A 25,669-nucleotide genomic window follows, 5' to 3' on the forward strand; every position below is an offset into this window, starting at 1 on the left:
GTGGTCGAAATTATTCCGGAGCCCTCCCCTACGGCAGTTCTTTCTGTATTCCCGCTTTATCTAAAACCTTCCTCTATTCTCTTACTTCTCGGGTCAGGTGTCGGCTTAAAAAATTTGGTTTGGTTTGTGGGTTTAACGTCCCAAATCGACTGAGGTTATGAGAGATGCCTTAGTGAAGGATTCCGGAAATCGCGGCGCGGTTCAGGTGTCCACTTGTGTATGTAGACACCTGAACCGCGCCGCAAGGGAAGGGAGGAAGATGGGATTGAAAGTGGGTAGAGAGAAAGAGGAGCCGTAGTGGAGGGCTACGGAGTAATTTCGACCACCTGGGGATCTTTACCGTGCGCTGACATCGCACAGCACAGATTGATTGATTTGTAGGAAGAAAAAGGCGCGGTAACTGTCGCACTCATTTTCTGTGGACACCTCAACCGCGCCGTAAGGGAAGGGAGGAAGGTAGGAGTGAAAGTGGAAAGAGAGAAAGAGGAGCCGTAGTGGAGGGCGCACAGCACGTTAACGCTTTCGCTTTAAAAAGAAGAGGGAGAAAAGGACGCTCGCCGCAACAGCCGTCGCCCACCTAAGTAGTGGCAGGCGTAACGACGACCTACAACAGATAAACATTCGATGGCTGCCTAGGGCGCTGACCTACCGTCCCAGTCCGTAGGGCCAGGAACAGCCATCCTTTACCACCTTCCTTCTCAAGAAGCCCGCAGCATAAAGGAGGTGAGAGTGGTGTCCGTGTGTTGTGCGATGTTAGTGCACATTAAAGATTCCCAGGTGGTGAAAATTACTCTGTAGTCCTCCACTACGGCTCCTCTTTCTCTCTTTTAATTTCACTCCCACCTTTCTCCCTTCCTCTAAGGTGTCCACAGAAAGAAATGTTACGATACTGCGCCTTTCCTTTCCTGTGAGCAAGTTATGTTAAAATGCTAAAAGAATCGCGGAATGAAGAGGTGGTATAAAAGTGCTATCGCTTTGTTGATAAGGTAAACCTGAGAGTCCAGCTAATATTTTTCTTTTTTTCTATCAAGGTGCTTTCCCCCCAATTTCCGTTTTCGAACACGTGAATGCCGGACGTACCAGCCCGAAGGACATAACGAACATAGAAAACGCTCATGTTCGTCCTCACTCATTGCACTGTTTCATCCAGCATGAGCAACCAAATGTCCGCGCCTCAGCGCTTCTAATCAAGTTAAACATTGAATTAATATACGGGACTGTTTCTCCCTGCAAGCGAAGCAGGCAAGCATCCCGCCTTCTTTTGTTTTTGTTCTCTCGCTAATCATCGTGTCTAGACAACGTTGCTTACCTGTGGTATTCTTGAAACAGCGTGTCGTTAGTCCGAAACTTTTCGGCCAGCTTGTGCCAATGCATGGGCGAGAGAGACCGCATGCCGTACTGCTCCTTAGCACTGTAAGCGAGGTTCCATATGGGCTGCTCCTCTTTGTTGGATCGCTCCAGGTCCATCACGTACGTCTCGTGGTTCAGAACCGTCTGTAACAATTCAGCCGCTAATTACCTTCAGCAACCCATTAGAATACTTGCTAAATTCTATTCATATTACTCTGTAGAGAGTGCAGGTAGAACGAGAGGAAGAAGATGGTTTGCACGGTATTAAGAAGAACTGAACAAGGGTAAATAGGGTACGCTCAGTTTGCAAGTAAAAACTTTCCCCTCTCCAGCTTTTCTTCTCCGGAACCAAAAGCGTATATAAACCCCTGCCAGTGATGATCGCTTTGCCCAGACGAAGACAAGTCCACTTGCCAAAACGCTGGCATACCTGCGAACTGAGGTGTACCCTATTTACCCTTGTTCAGTTCTTCATTCTGTAGAGAATGGAAGTTCAATTACTCGAGCCCGAATGCGATTCAAGATTTAGGATTTCACAATCGGATTCAAAAACCGATGTGTTCCAACTAAACAGACTCCGTCGCAATTGTGGGTGATCGTCGCCACTAGGTCGCTTTTAGCCTGTTTATGAGTATGCATGATGAAGAGAGCTGTAATTGTAGCCTCATGTGCACCTCGTACCCAAAGCAGAAAATGCTCAATATACTGTTAAGCATTCGAATGCCATGTCCCCAAACGCGCGGCTGCTCTGCCGCAGCCCAATCACTCTGCTGCCAGGCTTCAATTATTGGCCGGCACAGGAGAACTGCTCGATGTGTTCGAGTGTACAACTCATTTTACTAATTAGTTTGAACTGTAGGACGGACAAATTTTCACGCGGATAAGTTTACAAGTCCAAAACGTAAATTAAAGCAAACAGTAAGCCCCAGCTGAACGGCCGCACTGAGCACCTAAATTTCAATTCAGAGGTCACAAAGCAATCTTCATTTAGTGTATTTTACAAAGCGGAGCCTAAGTTGAAAGCACTAAATATTTATTCTCAGTTGACTCTGTATAAGCATTGGATGAAATATTTAATTTTTTTTTGTTTTCCAATTAGGTCTTGGTGTATTTCCTATATCTAGAAGTTGTTAAAGCTTGGATTTTCCATTGCGTCTTTAAGAAATATGCAACGCTTTAGATGATCCGCATATATGCCACAACATCATAAACGAAGAATATCGCTCCTTCAACAATTGTGATGCAGAAGTAGCTTATCAGAATTTCGACTCAGCAATTCAGAAGTATAGACGCGGGGCTTGTTGTTTCATAATTCAAGGAAAAATAAAGGTAGCGCGAAAGAAAACTAGGACTAGGAAAGCAGACAGGGCTGCTTTCTCATCCCTTGTCTTTTCTGGGCCTTTTTATTGAATGAATAATTCACACGCGAAGCTTAAATCACTCGGTAAGCTGAATGAACTTCATAACGCAAGCAGCTCTTATACTGTGCAATATCAGCGCACTTTCTACCCCACGGGTAGTAATTATTAAGTAGCTCTCCGCTCTCTTGTCCCTCGTAGAAAATGTTGCTTCGAGACATCTAGCCCTTTAAATCGTATGTCATCATCTTTTCAGTCACATAATTCCATACGTCTGGTCGCAGATGTGCGACCGTTGTTGCGTGTTTAAACCTATTTACAAATGTATTTTATTTCCGAAATGATGCTTCATTATATCAGCTTAGGGTCTAAACGTGCGCATGAATTTACTTCCGAAATGATGCTTCATTATCTGAGCTTACTATCCCGCATAATATATCCGTTTAATGCATGTTTTAAAATATTTTGTTAGCTAATAAAAAATTATTTGCGTGCTTATACGCCCCCCAAACCATTCAAGAAACAAGACAAATTGCTACTTTCATTAGAGCAATTATTTTTAACTCAAACAGAGTATCATTATAATGGCTGACCTTTTGTAGCTTCTTGCTATGTGACCAAGGATCGCTCCATCGGAGCTCATTTGTGTAAATTAGCCGTCTCGTCACTTGTATTTGCCCTGTATAAAAAACACAGATCAAAAGGGCTGCCTTACCCAGGGTGCATCCTTTCGTTGCCGTCCTCCGTCCACTGTGTAGACCCGGTAGGCAGGGTTGCTGTCCACGAATGTGGTCACGCTGGGTGCCAAGTAGGCAACGTTGGTTGCGCGCCTTACTCCGTTCTTGCACTGGCCGTCATCGTAGGTAAGGTACAACTGGTCCAAGTGGGTGTGTCCATAAAACTGGGCGACGATGGTGGACTCGTACCTGGGTGCACGGCCAGGGAGAAGCGAGTAAAATATCGACTTGTGAATGAAACGAGAAAGGAACAGGGCAAATGAAGGTTATTATAGTGTCTAAAATGGCTATATGCAATTCGTACAGCACCCAGAAACATTTTTTTCTTTTTCAATGTACAATCGCTCGTGCACAATTACTTCTCGCAAGGCTGCACGTTGCTATACAGTACGGAACCTCGACTTCAAGCAGCCATGTAAATTAGGCGCAATGACATGATTCATATGTAAGTCCGTGCCTTTCCGACTTGTAGGGCTAAGGCTCTGAAAATAACATTCAAGCTTTTTTATTTACTGCATTACATAATTATTCTTGTGGAGACGCTTCCGTTGCCTTGAAAGTGGAACGATACAGTGTTAGAATGAACGCTTCAGAAGTAGGTTCCATAGTTGCTGCCCATTGCGCCTTTTTTGTATCATTTCTGTGTTTTTCAGCATTTATTTGTATCTATATAAGTTTAGATTGCATCACTGCGACTTCGAGTTGCTTTTTCTGTATATCTGTATTTATTTATTTTTTATACCATGGATTAACGACGAGACAGGAGAGGACAGTTGATTTCAAACTTGGAAATAAAATATGAAAACGGCAAATTAAAGACCTAAACACAGGCGAAAAATAGTATGACTAGTCAATCAGCAATAAAAAAAGTATTATTAAGAATAACATCGCACTAACTAGCTAAGCACAAAACGCAATAACAAGTGGTAAAAAACAAACAAACAAAAAACAAATAACAATGGGGTTCCTTCACAAACGAGTGCGGGCAATGTTTCTGAATCAGATATGAACTGAATCAGATATGAGAGCACTGAATCTGATATGAACGCGATATCTGCAAGAAGGTTATTCCAGCTTTGCAGACACAGGCGACGTTGCTCGCGGCCTTATTCCAACCAAATACGCGTCTGCACACATACGGTGTATCTAGAAGCTACGGAACTCAACTGCAAGCTGACCTTACTCAATAAGCAAGCACAGTAAGGAGAGCCCAAATTGGGCTTTTGGTTAATATCATAAGTATTCCTCCTTATATTTGGCAACTCATCTTTTGTCATTTTTCATAATTTCCTTGCCCCATTGAGAGAAACGAAGGTACCGTTGTTCGTTCGTAATCACGAGACAGTCACGAAAATCAAAACAATGGGAAGAACACACAGCATGCGCACGTACACGATGGCCCACTGGGTACATTCAGACTCATCCGAGGAACAGCGACTAAGGCTAAACCTACTTCAGACGATCTTAGATGTGTCGACCGCCTACCCTACGATTACTCGCCATCGACCAATCTACATGAGGCGCCAGTCTTACTAGCTTTCTTATCAGCCATGAGACCAAAACATTTGTGGTACAGAGTCTCTGGTGATCTCACACAATTTATCATGTATAGCACATTGGTATATGTTCCGTTGGGCTTTATGGAGTCCTGGCTGAGCAATATTATCTTTATTTCTTTCTGATATGCTCAAACTAATTTATATATAGCCATACATGTAAAGGTAAAGCGGGAGGCTGCCTTGCGGCACGAATCAGAATAGTTTATGCTTTCAAACCATGATCTTGGCTCACACGGCTTCCAACCGCAGCGCGAAGCATGGCAGTCTAGGTGCAGATATGCAAACATGCACACAGCAAACATACAAACATCACAATACCAGTAGACATAACTTAAACAAATGTCAAACGTTGCTCGAGAACATTTCATTTGTGGGAAAACAATGCTTTCACATTCTGGTTAGCAGTTTTAGGTGTCTTTTTAGGATTTCATAAACGTAAGCTCCACAAAGATTTTTTATTTCTGGCGTCCGCGTAGAAAGGCTCGTTGAATTTCATTCAAGATGACAACAATATGTTGACTCATAACAACTAAGCCGATCATGAAACTTATGTTTTCTGGGCATCACTCATACTACAGAAAAAAAAAAAAAGAAATGATGTTTTAGCCACGTAATCAAAAACGTTTTGTGGAACCAGTCCGTGAAAATTGTCAGTCCTGTTCAGACCTCAGTCTGTGTGTCTGCGTTGTTTCAGAAAATAATGTTTGATGCATTATTAGCAGATTTTATTTCATTTTAAAGCATAATTAAGTGAAGGAAAATATATTTCTGAAACTCTTTGCTTCAAAATTCTATGCAGTTTCCACAACACCATAATTTTTGTATTAAAAAGATAATAGTCTCTTGTGCTTTTGTTTTCCTGGAATAAGGTATAATAGATTTTGTTTTCTTTAAACAACTTTTTAAATGCGCCCTTCACATCGCAAAGACCTTGATTCATTTAGGAATTTAGGAATAATATTAATTCGTTAGTAATGTTTGCTTATTGTTAAACAACTTTAAAATGATTGCCTAAGAACCTATGGTGGATTAATGTATTTATTCTGCCGTTTTAACTGCGTGCGAGACAGTTATATATATTCAAGCAGTTGAAATTGCCGACTGGTAAACGAAGCTTTGGTGTTAAAAGCTCCTTCATCCTTGTCTTTAAAACAGAGTACCGTCCAGTCTCCGCGTTTTCACTTTTTGTTATTTTCTATCGGCGAAGTGGCTTTCACACGCTGTTCTTGAATACTGCCTCACCCCTCCGCTTGACTCAAGCCGCGTTTTTCGCAACGTATGAAATTTTTTGGCTACGTCAATGCAGCTCTACAGAGGATTTGGTTCTGAGAGAATCTACCTAATGTCATCCTTATTATAGTGATCTACCATGCATGCATTAGCATGCGGTTTTCCTCCCAAAAATTGGTTTCGGTGTTCTGCTCAAAGGTGCATATTTGCACAGCGGAGCCTTCTATACATGTTTCTAACTAGCACCCTCCAACAAAGGCAACAGGATAGAGAAGAGCCTTGCCCATGAAGCTTTTTTGGAGTACAGTGAAGAAGAGTAAGTTCACAATAAAACCTAAAAAGGAACGGCACTCAACTATTTCACAAACTTGTGGTGACCGTCCAATCAGCATTATATAACCAAGAGACTAAAGTGACCTGAAGTCACTTTACTACGCCGCATTTGCATGGGTTTTGTTCGTGCAACACCTTAGATGCGTAAGGAAGGCATGGTATCGCCTCCGCTGTGTTGTTTATGTGGGGCCATGCGGAGACGTATAATATTACTTTAATGGCTGCTCAAATTTCAAAGCTGACATGCGTGTTTTGCTTCAATTCCTGAAGACGCCAAGAGCGGCACAAGTTTACATCAAGGCACCTTTCTTTTGTAGCGAAAGCTTCACTGCGCTGGGGTTTCAAACCGTCGGCGTGGCACCGTGCCAAGTGACCGTTGCCTAGCAACTGTCCCGTTGCTAGGCAATAAGAACAAAAAGAATAAGAAAAGAAGATAAAAAACAGAAAGAAGAAGACAGATAACTTGGTAATGGGTAGAGGCGAACGACAACAGCGAGTTGCTAGGACAGAAGGTTCGTTCGAACGTTGTCGCGGTGGCATATTAAATCCAGGTGTGCGAAGAAAAATTCGCTTCAACACTGAGAGCTTTTGCTCTATCGCTATGCTTAACACATGATTAAACCACCGCAATTTTGTTCCTTCTTTTTTTTTAGGCAGACAGAACGCATGGCGCATTAAAATGACTGCCAACGAGAAGGACAGCGCAAGTGCTTGTCCGGTCCTGCTCGTCCGCTGTCGTTTTAATGTGCTATGCTTTCTGCGTGACGATGAACCAACAGGACCAAACATTTTTTCTTCTGGGGTAACTGGATTCTTAGAAAAGCGGCTTGCCGCCTTCTTTCAAAATTCTGTCGAAAGTCTAATTTGAACGACGGCTAGTGACAGCGGCAATTGATGCCTAATGTTGAGTGTGCTGTTCATTGTGAATTAGGCCCACCAGACTGCAGATTTGTTACCTCCGATTACCAATCAGAACGTCATAGCATCGCTACTGTTCAGCGATGTCGGCAGAATATTTGCAGGGTTATTGCCATAAGCATTGAAAACACACTCACAAATCAACCATACTTATCGCGTGATGGTCTTTCTGGCAGATAAAATTTTATTTTCTACCAAGTGATTAGTGGTATGCATAATAATCGCTGCCCCGAGCAGGCGCTCTTTCCTCTATATTCCGTGAGTAGGTGAGGTTCTGTGTCAAATTAGGCGCGTCACAGATACTAACCGATTGACAATCTTTTGAAAGTTGTCCGTCCACACTGGGATGCACTCCACTTTCACCGGGGCTACGTGTCCGATGATGAATACCTTCTCACCAGAGTCCTCAGCACGCTGAAGCTCCCGCACCAGCCACTGCAACTGTCCGCTAGGGTCCGTAGAATTGTAAAGAAGCCACCTGAGCAAGAATGTGTAACATGTAAGCAAAATCCAAAAGAAGGTTACTCTAACTCCAACAATGGTTGTGTAGCTACGCTTCATACAAGAAGTCGGTGAATACTGGACGAATTGGCAAATTTAACGCGTGTCCTTCAAAATTATTGCCCAAATGCAACTTTTCTAGCATTCAAAGTAATTGACGTGCTCTTGCTTTATGCTAGTCGATTTGTTTAGGTTTGTCACTGAAGTGTGCGTCTAAAAAGTGTCTCGGCCCAGGATCACTCATCGGGCCTGAATAAATTTTTTTCCATGTTTCTGAGACATATAAGGTTTACTTTTTTTCAGGGTAAGGCTAAAGATGCATTTTATGGTTATACTCTTCTCTTGCATATTTTGCTCTTTAAAGTTTATCTATACTCACGTTCGGTTCCCAAGTTTCAGGCCATTTTCTCCTCTGCTAACAGTATTTGTTAGCCTAGTTTGTAGGCCAACTGCTTTAGAGAGGCGGTGGTTCCGAATACGATCAGATAAGTAGGTGGCATTGTTACTTCAACCGTTCTTTTAAAAGCGGTATAATGAATGAATGAATGAAAATTTTATTGGCTCTTTAGGAGTAGTAGCGGTAGAGCACGGAGTCTTCGTCTTGAAGTCTGTGTCCTCCTTGGACGTGGGTGGGCCCCTAGTCCAGGGCTCCACTGAGTCGGGCCATCTCGCTTGCGTGTGCTATGAGTGCCCTTTGGGCCTCTAGCTCGCAGCTGGTGAGCCGGCTCTCCCATTGCTCCGCACTTGGTGTTCTGTGTTAGTGAAATGCTTGATTCCTTCCGCACTCCCATGTGACATGATATAGTGTTGGTTTTGCTCCGCACCACGGACAGTTGGCGCTATACTGCGTTGGGAACATCTCATTTAATATGTATAAATTTGGGAAGGAGCCTCTTTGCAGTCTTCGCCATCCTGTGGCTTCCTCCTTAGATAAATGTTTATGCAATACTCCGGAAGGCATACAAAACAGCACTTCATCTCCCAAGAAATACATCCAACGACAAGCTCATGCAACTCGCAATCAGCAACACTTTCGAAGAAGTAGGACAATGCCAGCTCAAGGCGCAAATACGAAGACTTAGCAACACAACGACTGGAAGGGCGCTCATGACAAGGCTGGGTCGGGAAATAGAAAAGCCACAAAACAGCAGGGTCGCAATACCAGACCCGCTAAGAAAGACAATAAGCATACATCCTATCCCCCGAAACATGGATCGAAACCTCCATGCTCAAAGGAGACAGGCTAGGGCAGAACATTATGAGAGGACCATGGGACATCGGGACAATACAATCTACACTGATGCCTCCCTATACCCCCAATCAGTCAAAAATAGCGCAGTAGCAGTAGTCGTAAACCACCACGGAGAACACATCACAAGCCTCACAGCCGAAGTATCTAACATAACGGAGGCAGAGGAGATTGCTGTCGCTCTTGCTGCGAAAGAAGGATACAGGACAGGGAGATATCTTAACATCTTAACGGATTCACAAGAGGCGTGCCGAAACTGTATTAGAGGCAGAATTAACAGTACGGCACTCAAGATCTTCAATGGAGGTCCGCTCCCTGAGGAAGCACCAATACACAACGTAATCTGGATACCGAGTCGCGCAGGGATCGGGGGCAACGAAGGGGCAGACAACCTAGATCGAGGAATGACTAGCCGAGCAGGAACGTCACTAACTCTGGAGGAACCCCAGATTAACGGCGGGAACAGCTATTCGGAATTACTAAACCTATATAAGGGGCTAAGATTCCAGTACCCCCCCCCCCCCCCCCACATAAAAAGCGGTATAAATTTTCTTCTCAGCGTCCAAGCTGCACTGAACATGAAGCTAATAAAACATTGACTTCCAGTACTTGTAATTTTAAATGAACTCCCTATTTCTAGCGTTTTCTGCAAGATTTTCTCTCTCTCTCACACACACACACACACACACACACACACACACACACACACACACACACACACACACACACACACACACACACACACACACACACACACACACACACACACACACACACATGGCAGTAATTGGGTTACAGTATGAACATTACTGTAATTAAATTACTTTTTGTAATTTGTAATGCAATGAATTACTATTTGGTAGTAATTTTACAGCAAAAGTAATTAATCGCTTTCGAAATTGCTTTCACTAACGTGCGCCACTACTCCTTCAATAGACAACAAAGTAGGATGCCGCGAAAGCAGGAACGACGTACGGCAAGCCGAAGCCAGCGTAACGATTCGGCAAAAGGAGACAATTGATCGGAACAGTGCGTCTGGCAACCATTCTCTAAGCAGCGGGATACAGCTTACAAGGCGTCGAGGGAATGCCGAAGGGAGAGATAATGCAAGTAGGCTGGTTGAAAACTAGTTGAGAGCGCAGCGTAGCGGCCCTCCCTGTGGGGTCGGCTAGGGCACAGTGGTGCCTGGTTATACTCGTCACCAGGGGGCGAGGGAGGATTGGCTTTGAAGGAAGATAGGCGGAAGGGCCCATGGCGTGAGCCACCGTGGATTGAGCATTACTGACCAGTGATCACAAGGTGCCGACGTCGATTCTTGGGACTGCGGAAGCAATAAATAACCAAGCTTCTCGGGCCTTTCAAATGGCGGAGACAGCTCCGGGACAGCAAAACGCTGGGTTCGCCGGTCATTTCACGATCGTTCGACCATGCTCCTCCTTTTATTTTTTTTTATTTTTATTTTTTTGTGGTTGTCTTGTTTTCGTAATTGCAAGTGCTGTAGAAAAGAGGGAAGAAATAGCTCTCTGGGACGGCATTTGGTGGGAAGACGAAATAATGTGAGTGCTTCGCGTCTGGAGAACAAGTTGTTTTGATTACAAGCTTTACTTAGTTTCTGCATAGATGGAAACTAGAAAGTGATTTAAAGTAATTGAATTACTCAGTAGAGGTAATTGTAGTGTAATTGCAGTACTTTTTGGGAGCAGTAATGAGTAATGTAATTTTTTTTTTTTTATTTACAATACTGCCAGTCTCTAGTTGAGACCATAGCAGGTGGGCATTGTATTCATAATATCGAAAAAATGATGATGACAAGAAATAAAGCAGCTCTACAAAGATACAGTATTAGGCAATTCTTAAAGCACAAAAAACTGAAAATGTGTTATCAAATGCGCACAAACAGCTCACAAAATAAAGAACACATACAAGTTCAAAAACGAAACAATGGGATAACAGGCTGTCGAATGCGTTAAACAAGCGAAAGAAAAAAGAAAGCGAAATTCGTAACCGAATAATGTCAGCTCACACCGTGGCCTGTAGTTTGAAACAAAAACTTGAAAATGAGTCAGCGTTAGTAACAGATGAGTGCAGGCAATTCCATTCGCTTGTTGCCAACGGGAAGAAAGAATGTTTAAATGCATCACTGTGACATGAAAATTCGGTTAGCGTGAACGCGTGATAGTTTCTCAACTCTCGCTTATGTGATAATGAAACATACTGTGATAAGTCGATGTTAAAGGCGTTATGTAGTAGTTGATATAAAAATTTTAATCGCGCCAACTTTGCTCTTGCTGATAGCGTTTCGAGCCCGGATATTACAGCTAGTTCGGTTGGTGAATCTGTTCGCTTGTATTTGTTATGAATGAATCTTAGTGCTTTACGCTGTATTCTTTCAAGCCTCGAAATGTTAGTAAGAGACTGGGGAAACCAAACGGTGTTAGCATATTCTAGTACTGGTCTAATAAAAGTCTTATAAGCTAAAAGTTTAGTTTGTGCAGGGGCTAGGCGAATACATCTTCTAAGAAAAAATAACTTGCGCAATGCTGTAGCAGTGATGTTACTAATGTGTTCGTTCCATCTAAGGTCTGAAGTCAGTGTGACACCTAAATATTTGTGTTTGTTAACAAAGGTAAGTGGAATGTCATTCATTTTATACACGAAATTAGAAGGCTGTTTTTTCCTGGTTACTGCCATTGCTACGGATTTCTTTGTGTTGATTGACATCTGCCAGTTATTGCACCATTCAGCGATTTTTTCTAATGACCTGTTGAGAATGACATGATCTTCGTGGCTTCTTATTTCTCTGTATATTATGCAGTCGTCAGCAAAGAGTTTGATCTTACAGTTAATATTGGCAGTAATATCGTTAATAAAGATAAGAAATAACAGGGGTCCCAGAACAGAGCCTTGAGGAACTCCGGATGTGACTGCTACCGATCTGGATTGCACGTGGTGGTAGAATACGAATTGTGACCGTTGATGCAAAAAGTCCTCTATCCAAGCCAATATTTCGCTATCACCAATGAAGCCTCGCAACTTTGCGATTAGTTTTGAATGACACACGCAGTCAAATGCTTTAGCGAAATCGAGTAATATAATGTCAGTTTGGCTGCAGTTATCAATATTTAAAGCGAGGTCATGAACAACTTCCGTTAATTGAGTAATAGTAGATAGGCCGCGGCGAAACCCATGCTGATTACGTGATAATAAGTTAAAGCGTTCTAAGAACTCAGTTAGGTGTTTAGAAATTATATGTTCCAACAATTTACACGCAGTGCTAGTCAGTGATATTGGCCTAAAATTCGATACTAAAGAAGTACTGCCTGATTTATGGATTGGTAATACCTTGGCTATTTTCCAGTCATCTGGCAGTTTGCAGGTACTAAGGGATTTACGGTAGATGAGACCTAGGAACTTGCTGCATGGTTCGGCGTACCGTTTTAAAAAGGCGTTTGGAATTTCATCAGGACCGGTTGCTTTCTTATCGTCCAGGCCAAGAAGAAGATTAAAAATGCCGGCGTCGGTAATGACAAGAGGATCAATTTTTGGAACATCATATATTTCTGTAACGGGTATAGAGCAGTTATCGACTGTAAACACTGAGCGAAAAAAATCATTATGCGCATTTGCCACTTTAACCCTCTCCCCGACTGGTAGATGAGAGGCATCGCTTTTATCCCCGCCAAAATGTTTCCAGAACCGTTGCGGGTTATTGGTGAGGAAATCTGGAAGTGTAACCTGGAAGTAGTGTTGTTTGGCTTGTTTTGCTTTTTGTTTAAAGTCTGAAATAGCGTTTGTTAGTTTAGTTTTTTTAAGAGCTGTTGTTCCTTTCGATTTAATGTTTTGTCGAAGCCTCTTAACACGACGTTTTGCTTGAATGACTTCACGAGTAATCCAGGGATTTTTTGTTGCGGGCCTTTTTGTTAACAGGGGGACAAAATGAGATATGCAGTGAGTTACAATATTTTTAAACATGAGCCAAAGAGCGTTGATATCAGTATCTATACTAAAGGAAAATGCGGAAAAGGAGTTAAGTTCGTGTTCTAGATAGGTAAGGATGCTTGCATCGTCAGCTCTGTTAAACTTCGGTCTTATTGTTAAAGCAGTTCGAGGTATGTCGGTAATTCCTAGGGGTAGAATACAAATCGGAATGTCATGGTCGGAGATACCTTTGATGATGTTATTCTGGGTCCTGTCCAAGGGAAAGTTTTCACTGAGGAATATCAGATCAAGCACATTTTTCGATGTATCCTGTGTTCGCGTTGGACATGTCACTGTTTGGCGAAGGCTGAAACTTAGCATTAAATCGACTATCGCATGAGATGCAGGGGATGAGGGATTCATGTGAGTCCAATCCATTTCAGGAAGGTTAAAATCACCCATTAGTATCACACGTGAATTTCTACTGCGAATGTGGCGTTGCATGAACTCTTGAACAAAACATATGCTCTCGTGTCCCAATGAAGGGCTTCGATAAACACATCCTACAAAAATATGACCACCATTGGTTGACACCTTACAAAATATGGCCTCAGCATCCTCAACTTCTGGCAATACGACGAAAGAAATGTACTTTTTTATTAGTAATGCTACACCACCACCACGTGTCTGTCTATCTTTACGAATTACGGAATAGTTTGGAGGGGCGATTTCTCGGTTCGAGATATCTGCCGACAGCCAAGTTTCAGTGATGCCTACAATATCAGGTTCGTATACTAGAAGCAAGTTTTCGAGAAGATCAGTTTTGTTGAGGATGCTTCGGGCATTTATATTTAATATGGTTACATCTTTGAATGTGCCTTGCGACGGGTGACTGGTCCGCTCACGGCGTCGTTTTTTTCTAACGGAACTATGTCTCCTCTTTCATCATCCCATACATATATGCGGCTATTGATATAAAGTTTGTCAAATGCTAGTGATACCTTTGCTTTTTTATCACGGTGAGGTTTAGATTTTTCCCACAACTTTTTGCGTATTTCTCTTATTTTTGGCGAGAAATCTTCCCCGATCGAGAAGTCCGTATCCTTTAGTTTGAAACCCTTTTTCAGAATTGCTGTCTTTTGTCTCCAGTCCAGGAGTTTAAGGATGACCGGCCGCGTTTTATTTGGTCCCGGTCTACCTAAACGGTGAATCCGCTCGATGTCCACTGGTTCTAGTTCCAGGGTGTCCTGTATTATTTCTTTATTCACAGCACTTTCAAGAATTTCGTTGGTCTCTTCTTCAATTTCAGGGAGGCCGTATATGATCAGATTGGAACGCCTGCTACGATTGTCTAGATCGTCAATTCGTTTTTCAAGCTTATCGATGACACATTCCATATCCGCTAATTTTTGCTGAAAGCAGGCAACAGAATTTTCCAGTCTGGTAAGAGTGTTTAGTTTTTTATCAATTTCGGCTAGTTTTATCTCCTTAATATCTTTTATGTCTAAGGCTATTTCCTTCAGTTGTTTAGCTATTAGCGCTATATCTGGTCCAGGGTTCGTCTCTATGTCCCCTCCCAACAGCAATAGCTTTCGCAAACATGATATCATGGAAAACACAAACCCAGCAAGCCGCGGGCACGGCAGCACCACCAAACACAGGTCATTTGAACGAAAACATTTTCCGTATTGCTTCCTCACCTGCACGATGAAAGAAAACGGATTTTGAGCGAACTGCATCTCGGAAGTGCCGCCGTGCCCAGTGCCAGCCGTAGGTTCGCCGCTGACATATATCAGCCAGTCCAGCTGATATATGTCATTAATTCCTTTAATTCCTTTTCAAAAGTAATTCTGCCATGTATGATATATATATATATATATATATATATATATATATATATATATATATATATATATATATATATATATATAGGGAGGGGGTTGAAGCTCGAATGGGTCCGGTAGGTCATAAACTTGAAGTAGGTGACACACGGTGAGAAAACACTTTAATCCGACGTTTCGGCCGGAGTCCGGCCTTTGTCAAGGAATGTAGGATGATGCTACATTCCTACAGTGCTACATTCCTTGACAAAGGCCGGACCCCGGCCGAAACGTCGAATTAAAGTGTTGTTTTTTCACCGTGTGTCACCTACTTCAAGTTTATATATATATATATATATATATATATATATATATATATATATATATATATATATATATAATATAGTGTGAGCACTGTGTGGCGCTTCATCTTCCACACGGAACGTGCTGCTTCATCTTCATCCTGCTCCCTCTTGTAGATACCCATCGTCATCGCGGAGTGTGTTTGGCTGCAGTGTGCGACCAAGGCTTCAGGTCTGCAATAAAGCCTGATCCCCTAAGTCCGACCTTCGCGTTACCTTACACGTGGTGGAGGTGCGCCTTGATTTCCCCGCTGCTTCGTCACCTGCATCCACCTGGAGCTTCGTTCTGGCCGCCGTTTGACCCCGACCACCATCGCCATGACTCAAGAGGGCCACTCCGCTACTTCGGCTTCTACAAACTCGACTCCAGCTCCCCTTGCCACTTGGACTGTCAGCAGCCGTCAGCGCGACCCGCAGATGTTCGCCGGTCTCCGCGGCGACGACGCTGATGACTGGCTCGACAGCTACGACCGGGTCAGTGCTTTCAACTGGTGGGATGATTCTCTTAAACTAATTAATGTGTCCTTTTATTTGACGGATGTGGCCAAAACGTGGTTCCTAAATCATGAATCGACGATTCCGGACTGGGCTACCTTTAAAAAAAGTTACGGCAGATTTTCTGCGCTCCTACTGTTTGGACGGAGTCCGCCAAGAAGAAGCTAGAAGCCCGGATTCAGCGGTCCAATGAGACATACACCTCTTATATAGAAGATGTACTTGTACTTTGTCGGCGCATAAATGACACCATGCCAGAGGCCGAGCGGGTTCGGCACGTCCTTAAAGGTATTGGGCCACTCGCCCACAACGCCCTGGTCGTGCAGAACCCTACCACAATCGACGCCATCATATCGACTTGTCAACGCCTTGACGAACTACAGTCAATACGCCTGCAGCCTTATCCCACTTCATTTGGTTTCACTGCCAACGCTGACCTCCGTGCGCTTATTCGCGAATTAATTCGTGAAGAGCTCTCGGCTCAAGGTAATTTGTGCCGCCCTGCATCTGAGCCACATCCTTCAAGTGCCGGTCAGCGTAGCATTGTCAAAGAAGAGCTGGCCTCAATGACCTATTCCCCCCCAACATCGGTCGCTCCTACCATCTGTCAGGTGCCAACGTACGCCAAGGTCACGTCCTTGCCGCCTGCAGTTGGAGCGCCTACGCCACCGGCGCCTACCATGCTCATGTCGTTGCATTGGCACCACCTGCCGCGGCGCCGACATACTACCCCAACTGGCGCCCAGCCCGCCCTGTTTGTTATTACTGCGGGTACCGAGGCCATATTTCCCGCTTCTGTCGTCGCAGGCTCCAGAATGAACGCCGCGGCTACGACACATTTGAAACAGACTACCCTCCTCGCTTTTCCGGCTCTAACCCCCGTTCATTCCCTGATTATCCGCAACGTTCATCACCCCCGCCAGAAAGCCCCGCTCCACCTGCTGGTTACAGGCCTTCAAGACGCCGTTCTCCTTCGCCTTTTCGCCGCTCAACCTCGCCTCTCCGTCAAGCTTCTCTGACGACCCCCCGCCTATCGGAAAACTGACCACTGCAGTTTTAGGAGGGAAAACTGCACTCTTCGGCCATCCCAAAAATCCTCCGGAACGTCCCTGGAACATTATTTTAGTGTGCGTTTAAGGTTTATCTGGTGAGGCTTTGGTTGACACGGGCGCCGCTGTTTCTGTGATACACACTGACTTGTGCTCCCGCTTAAGAAAAGTAAGAACGCCTTATGGTGGACCTGAACTCTGTGGAGCTAATTGTGCAATAATTCGGCCTTTTGCTAAATGTACTGTGCGAATTTTTGTTGATGGTGTCCGCCACCATGTACAATTTGCCGTGATGTCACCGTGCGCTCACCCAGTTATTTTAGGCTGGGATTTTCTGTCTGCCGCATCATCCAGCATTTCGTGTCGCGACAGGGTCATTTCCATGAAGGAGAGCGATCCGTCTTCTGAACCTCCCGAGCCCCGTCATCGCCTGCTTGCCGCTACTCAGTGTTGCCCCCTGGATTCGAACAACTTGTCACGCTTACTTCTACTGACATTGATAGCGGAGATGTGCTAATCGTGCCTTCTGATCGGCATCTGACCCGTGGAATCGCGCTACCACCAAGTCTTGTTCGGTTTGAGCATGGCACAGCGCTTGTCGCTGCTTCGAACACTTGCCCAGAACCCATTGTGCTGACTAAAGGGACATGTTTTCCTTGTGCCCTGGACATTCATCCGGTGCCCTTACCCTTACCGCCCCCTCTTCCTCACCAGAAGCTTCTTCCGATGCTTCTCTCTGAGTTCTCTTTGGCACCATCAATCCTGACCTTCCTGCGACTCACCGCCAAGCTTTGCAGGAATTACTTCGAAAACACCAAGCCTCCTTTGATGTCACTTCTCCGACCTTGGGCCGAACGTCTTCTGCACAGCACCGCATTATTACAGAAGGTACTTCTATTGTTAGCCGCCGCCCTTACCGTGTTTCCTTATCAGAACGTAAAATCATAGAAGATAATGTGAATGATATGCTCCGACGAGACATTATTCGGCCCTCAGCTAGCCCCTGGTCATCTCCGGTTGTCTTGGTCAAAAAAAAAAGGATGGGTCCGTGCGTTTTTGCGTTGATTACCGCGCACTTAACAAAGTCACTCGCAAAGATGTTTACCTTATGCCACGAATTGACGACTCCCTCGACTGTCTTCAGGGCGCCGAATATTCCTACACTTTGGATTTGCGTTCCGGTTACTGGCAGATACCGATGCACGAAGCCGACAAAGAAAAAACCGCATTCGCTACTCCCGATGAGCTTTACGAATTCAATGTCATGCCTTTTGGACTTTGTAATGCCCCCGCTACGTTTGAGCGCATGATTGACACTGTTCTTAGAGGACTTAAGTGGAAAACATGTTTGTGCTACCTGGACGACCTAGTTATCTTCTCTGCGACTTTTTCTGATCATTTATGCCGCCTTGATCAAGTATTAACGTGCCTGACATCCGCCGGTCTCCAGCTGAACACAACAAAGTGAATTTCGCCAAGAAAGAAATCAAGATCCTGGGCCACCCCGTCAGCCGCGATGGCATTCGACCCGACCCTGACAAGCTTGCTGCAGTTTTGAACTTTGCACGCCCTCAGCGGACTAAGGAACTACGCAGTTTCCTTGGCCTGTCTTCGTACTTTCGCCGTTTCATTCGCAATTTCGCTACCATTGCTGCACTGCTCCACCGCCCCCTTACCGACAATACTACTTTCAATTGGTCCGAAGAATGCGAAAAAGCTTTCCAAACCCTAAAGAATGCCCTCACATTGGACCCTGCTCTCGCTCACTTCGACGACACTGCTGCTACCATTCTCCACACCGATGCCAGCAGCCTCGGTATCGGCGCCGTACATCTGCAACGTGACACCGCTTCTCGGCAAAAAGTAATTGCGTTTGCCAGTCGAACTCTAACACCAGCGGAACGCAACTACACCATAACAGAGCAAGAGTGCCTCGCCGTCGTTTGGGCAGTTCAGAAATTCCGCCCCTACCTCTACGGCCGCCATTTCACGATCGTTACCGATCACCCCGCTCTGTGCTGGTTATCAATCCTCAAAAATTTGACTGGACGCCTGGGCCGTTGGATTCTGCGTTTGCAGGAATACCAGTTCGATGTCATATTCAAATCGGGTCGCAAACATCGAGATGCCGATGCTCTTTCCCGCTGCCCGCTCCCAGAATCACCACCTAGTGCTTCTTCGCGCCTTCCTGCGTGCACCCTCCACGTCCCAATGTCGTCCAGAGCTCCAAACATCCCCTGTGTTACTGCTGCCGCTGCTCCAGATCGCTATGCCATTATTTCACACCAGCGAGCCGATCCCTACTGTCTTTCCTTAATCAACCTTCTCACCGGTGCTTCTCACCCTCCTACCGCTAGGATGCGCAGGCAACTCCAAAAGTTTAAAGTTGACAAAGGCGTGCTCTCCCATTATATTTATTGCTCCTAAGGCACTCGTAGGGTCCCCGTTATTCCGAGAGCGCTTCGCACCCGTATCTTGTCGGCTTTCCACGATGATGCTACAGCCGGTCACTTAGGCTTTCACAAAACTTACCACCGCGTGAAAACCCGTTTCTTCTGGCCAGGCCTCGCCTCAAGTGTGGCAAAATACGTCACCTCTTGTCTGCCATGTCAGCGCCGCAAACGGCCCACTTCTCCTCCTGCTGGCCTACTACAGCCGCTACCTTGCCCAGCTGCTCCTTTTGCCGTTGTTGGCATAGACTTATATGGGCCACTCCCATTGTCCGCACGAGGTAATCGCTGGATCGTCACTGCCGTCGACCACCTAACACGCTACGCTGAGACCGCTTCCCTGCCTAATGGCTCAGCACATGAGGTCGCGACCTTCTTTTTGGAATCGCTCGTACTGCGCCATGGGGCCCCTCGGGTGCTTCTGAGCGACCGTGGTCGGACATTTCTGTCGACGATTGTAGCCGAAGTTATTGAAGCCTCAACCACACATCACAAATTGACCTCCAGCTATCACCCGCAGACCAATGGATTGACTGAGCGGTTCCACCGCACGCTTTCTGACATGTTGTCTATGTACGTCGACCAGGACCACCGAAACTGGGACGTAATACTTCCTTTTGTTACGTTCGCCTACAATACGGCTGTACAGCGGACCACAGGTTACACCCCGTTTTTCCTCGTTTACGGCCGTTCTCCCGTTACCTTTCTTGACGCCTCTTTCCTTTCTACACATGCCAGTTCCTCATCCTCTCTTCCTGAGCAGTTCCTTTCCCGAATGGCCAAATCTCGTCGGCTTGCTCGCGTCAACACGGAAGCCAGCCAGGAAGACCGCAAGTGCCGCTATGATGCAACCCATCGCCAAGTTTCGTTCCGTCCCGGCGACGCCCAGTCGAAAAAAACTACAGAACTTGTCAAAAATACTACAAAATATCCTGTAGTTCTGTCGTAACCATCAGAATTTTCTGTAGTTCTGTAGTACTTTTTTGTAGTTCTGTAGTTTTTCTGTAGTATATTTCTGTTGTATGCAGTTCTGTAGCATTTTTATGTTGTAACTACATAGATTTCTGATGTTACTACAGAATGTTCTGTTGTCAGAACAAGTTTTTCGTCAAAAACCGCACTAAAATTCTGTCGTAACATCAGAAAAATTTCTGTAGTTTTTTCCGACTGGGCGAGGTGTTACTTTGGACCCCATTACGCACTCCTGGTCTTTGTGACAAGTTACAGCACCGTTACATTGGTCCTTACACAGTTCTTGCAAAAACCTCCCCGGCCAGCTATCGCGTCTCCCCTGTTTACCCTCCTCCGGACAGTCGTTACCGTGGCACTGAAGTTGTCCACGTTTCACGTATGAAACCTTTTATTCGGCGCAATCCTGCGGACTAACTGCGGCCAGGCTGGCCGCTTTAACTGAGCGGGCGAAATAGTGTGAGCACTGTGTGGCGCTTCATCTTCCACACGGCTGAACGTGCTGCTTCATCTTCATCCTGCTCCCTCTTGTAGATACCCATTGTCATCGCGGAGTGTGTTTGGCTGCAGTGTGCAACCAAGGCTACCTGGTCTGCAATAAAGCCTGATCCTCCAAGTCCGACCTTCGCGTTACCTTACATTATATATATAATGCTACGTGCTGCCGACGACGACGAAGCGGTTGTTGGCTCGAGAGGCGCGCTGGTGCACTGTTATCGGAGCTAGAAGCCGACTTTTTTCTCGGGTCGTCGGCTACGTGTACCTTCACGGCTCCCTGTGTCTTGAGTCGTGACACTGGTGAAGGTGCGGGGTGTGGATCCCCGTACTTTTAATATATATATTTATATGGTCAACTACCTCGTGACATTGGTCACATTTTCCGGTGGTGCCCTTATCGGGAACTCGGACCGGAGGGTTTTTCCACCAACGCACCTAGACGCACGTTCGGTCAACTACCTCGTGACATTGGAGACAACCTCGCCCAAGAGAGCCTCCGGATGGCGCGCCGACAATCCAGGTCTCCATCCCCACGTCGGAAATCCCCTTCAACAACCTGGTCACATTTTCCATAGGCGAAAAGAAATATTTTCACGAAGACAGGGATTTATGGAAATCGGCAACAGGGGCACATACACACAGTCAAGGTAGAGGTTCCCGGGAAACGGTAACACAAAGACACAAGCTCAAGAGTCCACAGTCCTAGCTAGCCGAAGCGCGCGAATGTTCTCCAACTTCTTCGTCTTTCAAGCGCTGTCTCGAACCGTCAGGTGGCAATATTATTGTTGCGAAGGAGATCGGCAGTGACGCGAGCGAAGCCCTCGCACTAGGCCAGACTTTACATATACTATATTTGTCCCCATTTGCGGCTACTAGTTATGCCGAGTAATATGTATTATATATACGACACATAATAGTCAGGTGCCAAATATACTTCTTGAAAGAGGCCACAGACAGCGCCAGATTTTCCCGCATCACTAGACAAAGCAGGCTCCGTATAGCTCAGATACATCGGGATCAAGCCACAAAAAGCTGTCATAAATTACGGCAAACACTTTATTTCACAATAAATTCACAGCTCCAGTACACTCACCAGTTGTAGATGTAGCACAGGTTTGTGTTGAGAGATATGACCCGGAAGCCCTTGGTGACATTGACGGAGTAGAAGGCGCCCCTGCGCATATCATGAAGCATCCAAATGTGGCGCTCACATGCTTACTTTTTTTTTCATTGACGAACATGTACTGTATACGTCACACACACTTCACAAACGATGCCAGTTTTAAATATTTCGCGTATTTCAAAATGAGGTAGTTAGCCAATTACTTGCGTGCCCCTACGGAAAGAATTCAACATTTACAAGTGAGAGAGGACAATTCTTTGGCGCGGAAGAGAAATATTTTCATATTGTACTTACCCAATGCACTAGGAAGACTTGAGTGACTGCGTTATATATAGAAATGTGCTTGCTTACAGCTTGATTGTGTCCTTAGTTGACTCCGGCAGAAAATCCATCCAGTGCTCAGCAAACTGATCATATAACCACTGCGTTGAGAAGTTGGCCTTATTGTCCACGGGGAAGCTGTAGGAAAGCAATCGCAACCATATATGCGGTACACTGTTGGATTGAAACATTCTTGAACGTATGGAGACACCACAGTTTTGCTTTATAAGAAATCTGTTAGGGGCTTCCGCAGAGTGAAAGGTTCTCCATGGACTAGTATTTGACACAAGAAACACCTTTACGGCGACACTTAAGCTCCACCTGAAATGTATGACGCGATATTGTTATGTGGCTCTCTAGAGTGGTTACGGATTGAAAAATCGATATGGACGCGCAGTTTGCCCTTCAGAAGCAGCTTTGAGGCATTAAGCGCTGCCTATCTTGGCAACGACGTATATGTCGTTATGGAGTTCCGGCGGCTGCCGTGTGCAGGCGCCACCGAAGTTTTTTCGACTCCTTTTTGACACGCTGTCTCGATTCAGAGATACGAAAAAGGCTTTTCGACCGATCGAGGCCAATATTCTACTGTGTAAAATATGTTTTATTCAAGCCATATCGAGTCAATAAATTCGTTTTCTCCCGAGGGATACCACTAGCCACTGAAGTAAAAGCTTTGGAACAACATGAGAGAGTGGCGATTACCCCCTAGATGTGTAGTGTAACGTGCTATGAAAGACAACGAGCAAAGGTGGGGATTATCAGGCGATTCCGTTCCTAACGCGTCAGCATCGACGCATGATGATAGCCTTGTTGATGCTAAGATAACGACCTCGCACGCTGTTCGCTTCTTTCTTTTCCACGATTAAGCAAAACGCACGAATATATCTAACATGTTCGCAATTCCACAAAGATGCCTAAACCACTGAATTTCTTTGCACCGACCGTTTCCGTGACGAGTAGACTTATGGAGTTGAGGGGTTCGAAGGTGTGACAGCTTCCGCCTGCAGTTCTGACAGCAGTTACCATTGTGTACAAGTATCAACGCACATATATCGTGCGGTAAGCGCTGTTTTTAGGCAATGACAGCCTGTCTGATAAGAAATGCTGCATGTACAAGAAGCACATATCAGTATCTCTTTACAAAACCAATCATGCCCTTTATTGAAGACAAATTAACACTAAAATACTTGGGAAGGAAGCAAGGTTTAGCGAATCATTACTGGGATCGTGTGAAGCAGATACGATGGAAAAGAAACGCTGCTTCGACATGAGTCAACAACATCGCAATTAAGCTCTTACGAGGCTGGCGCTTACAATCATAGACTTTCCACCAGAGTAGTCATACTACCTACATAATCAATGCAGAAGCGGTTGGAAAGGGACATAATATTTATTATAAGGAGAATAGCTTAAATTTCATATTTCACGAGCCCGCATTTAGAAATATGTAAACAAATGAAACACCGAATATTTCAGTCCATTTCGACTAATTCTAAAGGAACGTCGCCCTCAAGCCGTGGAATATATTGAATTGTCTAGTATTTTCTTCTATCATTAATTCAGCGATTAAAAGGATTGTTTGCTAAATGAAAGCTAAAAAAAGAAAACAAGCAGCAGGTATCGATTTCGGTAACCACGGAACTAAAAGCAGTCTCGCTAATCGGGTACGGAGATGATGAAATGTGAAGATGGCGTAAGATATTGGTCGGCACGGATAATGAAATATACCTCTGTTTTTATGTCACAGGAGACCGACTACATAAAACGATTTGAAAATAAACTCTCCTATCTGGTCACGTTTATTTGCGATTGCGTAAAGACCGCTACGAGATGGCAGCTTGCGTAATAATCACATGACGACGCCTTCTACGTGTAAGAGTCGAGAGGTAGCTCTACAAGCAGTCTGGGTGTCTGAAGTGTTGTTCTGGCTAGGTGAAGCACCCGCCGGTAGCACTATTATAAGTTGAATGAACATAAAAGCGTTTTTAAATTGCAGGCCTAATTCTCCTCCAAATTAGACGTAACTCTCCTTCGAAATTTGGACTCTGAATTTTCGGGTAATACAGTCATTTAGAGTAACTATTTAGGAATGGTTCGAGTACGTGCACTAATTTTGAAATGCGTACCTGTTTATCGGCACAGCTTCGTGGTTTCCTATGGACGGAAGCACGGTTGCATTGGAGAAGTACTTCCTAATGAGGGCTGATGTGACGCGAAGGTTTTCGAGGGTGTCCGCTCGTTTCGCTTTCCATGGATCGTGAGGTGGCAAATCTCCCGTCCACAGCACCACGTCGATCTGTACGCGCAGATTATGAGACGAATTTAGCAACTGTAGAGTTAAAGGTGAAGAATAGTGTGGAAAAAAAGACTAAGTAGTGAAGGACGACTTTCACCTCACAATTCGGTGCATCTATATGTGTAGATTCCAGAAACTTTAGTCTATAAACAACCGATCAACATAATTTTATTGACGAGAGATCATGTCATGTCTATACCAACTACAATAGGTACTACTACTGCGTATAGTTTGCTATATTCAAAAGTAATAACTGTCTTTTATAGAATAATGCAACTGTTGCCCACATCCATTTAAGAGTTTTAAACAAGGCTTTTTTGAAATAGCGGTATGAGTGCTGAATGCGAAAACATGTGAATCAGGCTACCCGTTTTAATTAAATGCGGATAATATTACTTTTCCAGATAAGAATTAAGGTTGCAAGCCCCCTTTTACATTTGCGCCCCCCCCCCCCCCCCCCCGCGGGCGTCTGCGCTCGAATGCGCTGTGTGATATAGACTGGTCTTGACACCGCAGGACTTCACAGAGCTATGCCGAAATTTGTCAGGGAGGGCTCCGGGATTCAGTTACACCTGATGGTGGTTCTGACCATGTGATGACATAGAGTGCACATGGGTCTGTAGTCTGCATTTGTCGTTCATCTAAATCCAGCAGGAAAGCGGGAATTGGTCATCAGAACTTAACTGGGTTCGTGTACCAAGCGTCGCTAACGCCAATTAGTAGCACCAGCAGTTGCAGTGCATAAGGCTACACTGCGTCTATGCCTAGTCGTAAAAGGGACAACCACTGGCCTTGTGGTTTTCAGCAGCGTGCTTGAGAGCACTCTCTAATGTGCGCAGCGGGATGTCGCACTTGCCGCGGTGTCCCCACTTGCCAGCCCTAGCGGCAGCCGTTGCCGGCCGGCCGTTGTAGCCGCGGCAGCAGACGGGATCATCGCAAGCGCCATTGCTGCCGGGCTCGTACTCCGGGTCGTAGTGGGTGTCAGAGATGTGTAGCACCTTCACCAGCCGCTCTGCGTCCTCATCTTCGTCATCTTCCTGCGCAAATAATGAGTGACTTTGATTCAGAGAGAAATGAAATTGCAGCTGAGCAATGCATCATGATGCCGCGTTTGTGTTACCATTAGTTTCAAC

At 45.1% G+C, this 25,669-nt stretch overlaps 2 protein-coding genes across 2 annotated transcripts in view; both read right to left on the reverse strand.

The window, feature by feature from the left end:
* LOC146209389 (sphingomyelin phosphodiesterase-like) overlaps positions 1-25,669 on the reverse strand; it is a 58,910-nt gene that overhangs the window by 7,772 nt on the left and 25,469 nt on the right. Inside the window, exons 5-11 of the mRNA XM_084587400.1 lie at positions 25,328-25,573; positions 24,367-24,536; positions 22,271-22,378; positions 21,890-21,970; positions 7,793-7,963; positions 3,424-3,634; positions 1,310-1,494 (exon numbers count right to left, since the gene is read on the reverse strand). Of these exons, the coding sequence (XP_084443526.1) occupies positions 1,310-1,494; positions 3,424-3,634; positions 7,793-7,963; positions 21,890-21,970; positions 22,271-22,378; positions 24,367-24,536; positions 25,328-25,573 (1,172 nt within the window). The remainder of the gene's footprint in view (positions 1-1,309; positions 1,495-3,423; positions 3,635-7,792; positions 7,964-21,889; positions 21,971-22,270; positions 22,379-24,366; positions 24,537-25,327; positions 25,574-25,669) is intronic.
* LOC146209390 (uncharacterized) lies at positions 13,719-16,518 on the reverse strand. The gene is made up of 2 exons (XM_084597480.1): positions 16,510-16,518; positions 13,719-14,958 (listed from the first exon to the last, which is right to left on the reverse strand). Exons 1-2 carry the CDS (start codon positions 16,516-16,518, stop codon positions 14,014-14,016), a joined length of 954 nt encoding a protein of 317 aa, XP_084453606.1. The 3' UTR covers positions 13,719-14,013.

Source organism: Amblyomma maculatum, chromosome 1, assembly GCF_055883805.1.
Source record: "Amblyomma maculatum isolate TAMU_Amacu chromosome 1, ASM5588380v1, whole genome shotgun sequence".
NCBI lineage: Eukaryota > Metazoa > Arthropoda > Arachnida > Ixodida > Ixodidae > Amblyomma > Amblyomma maculatum.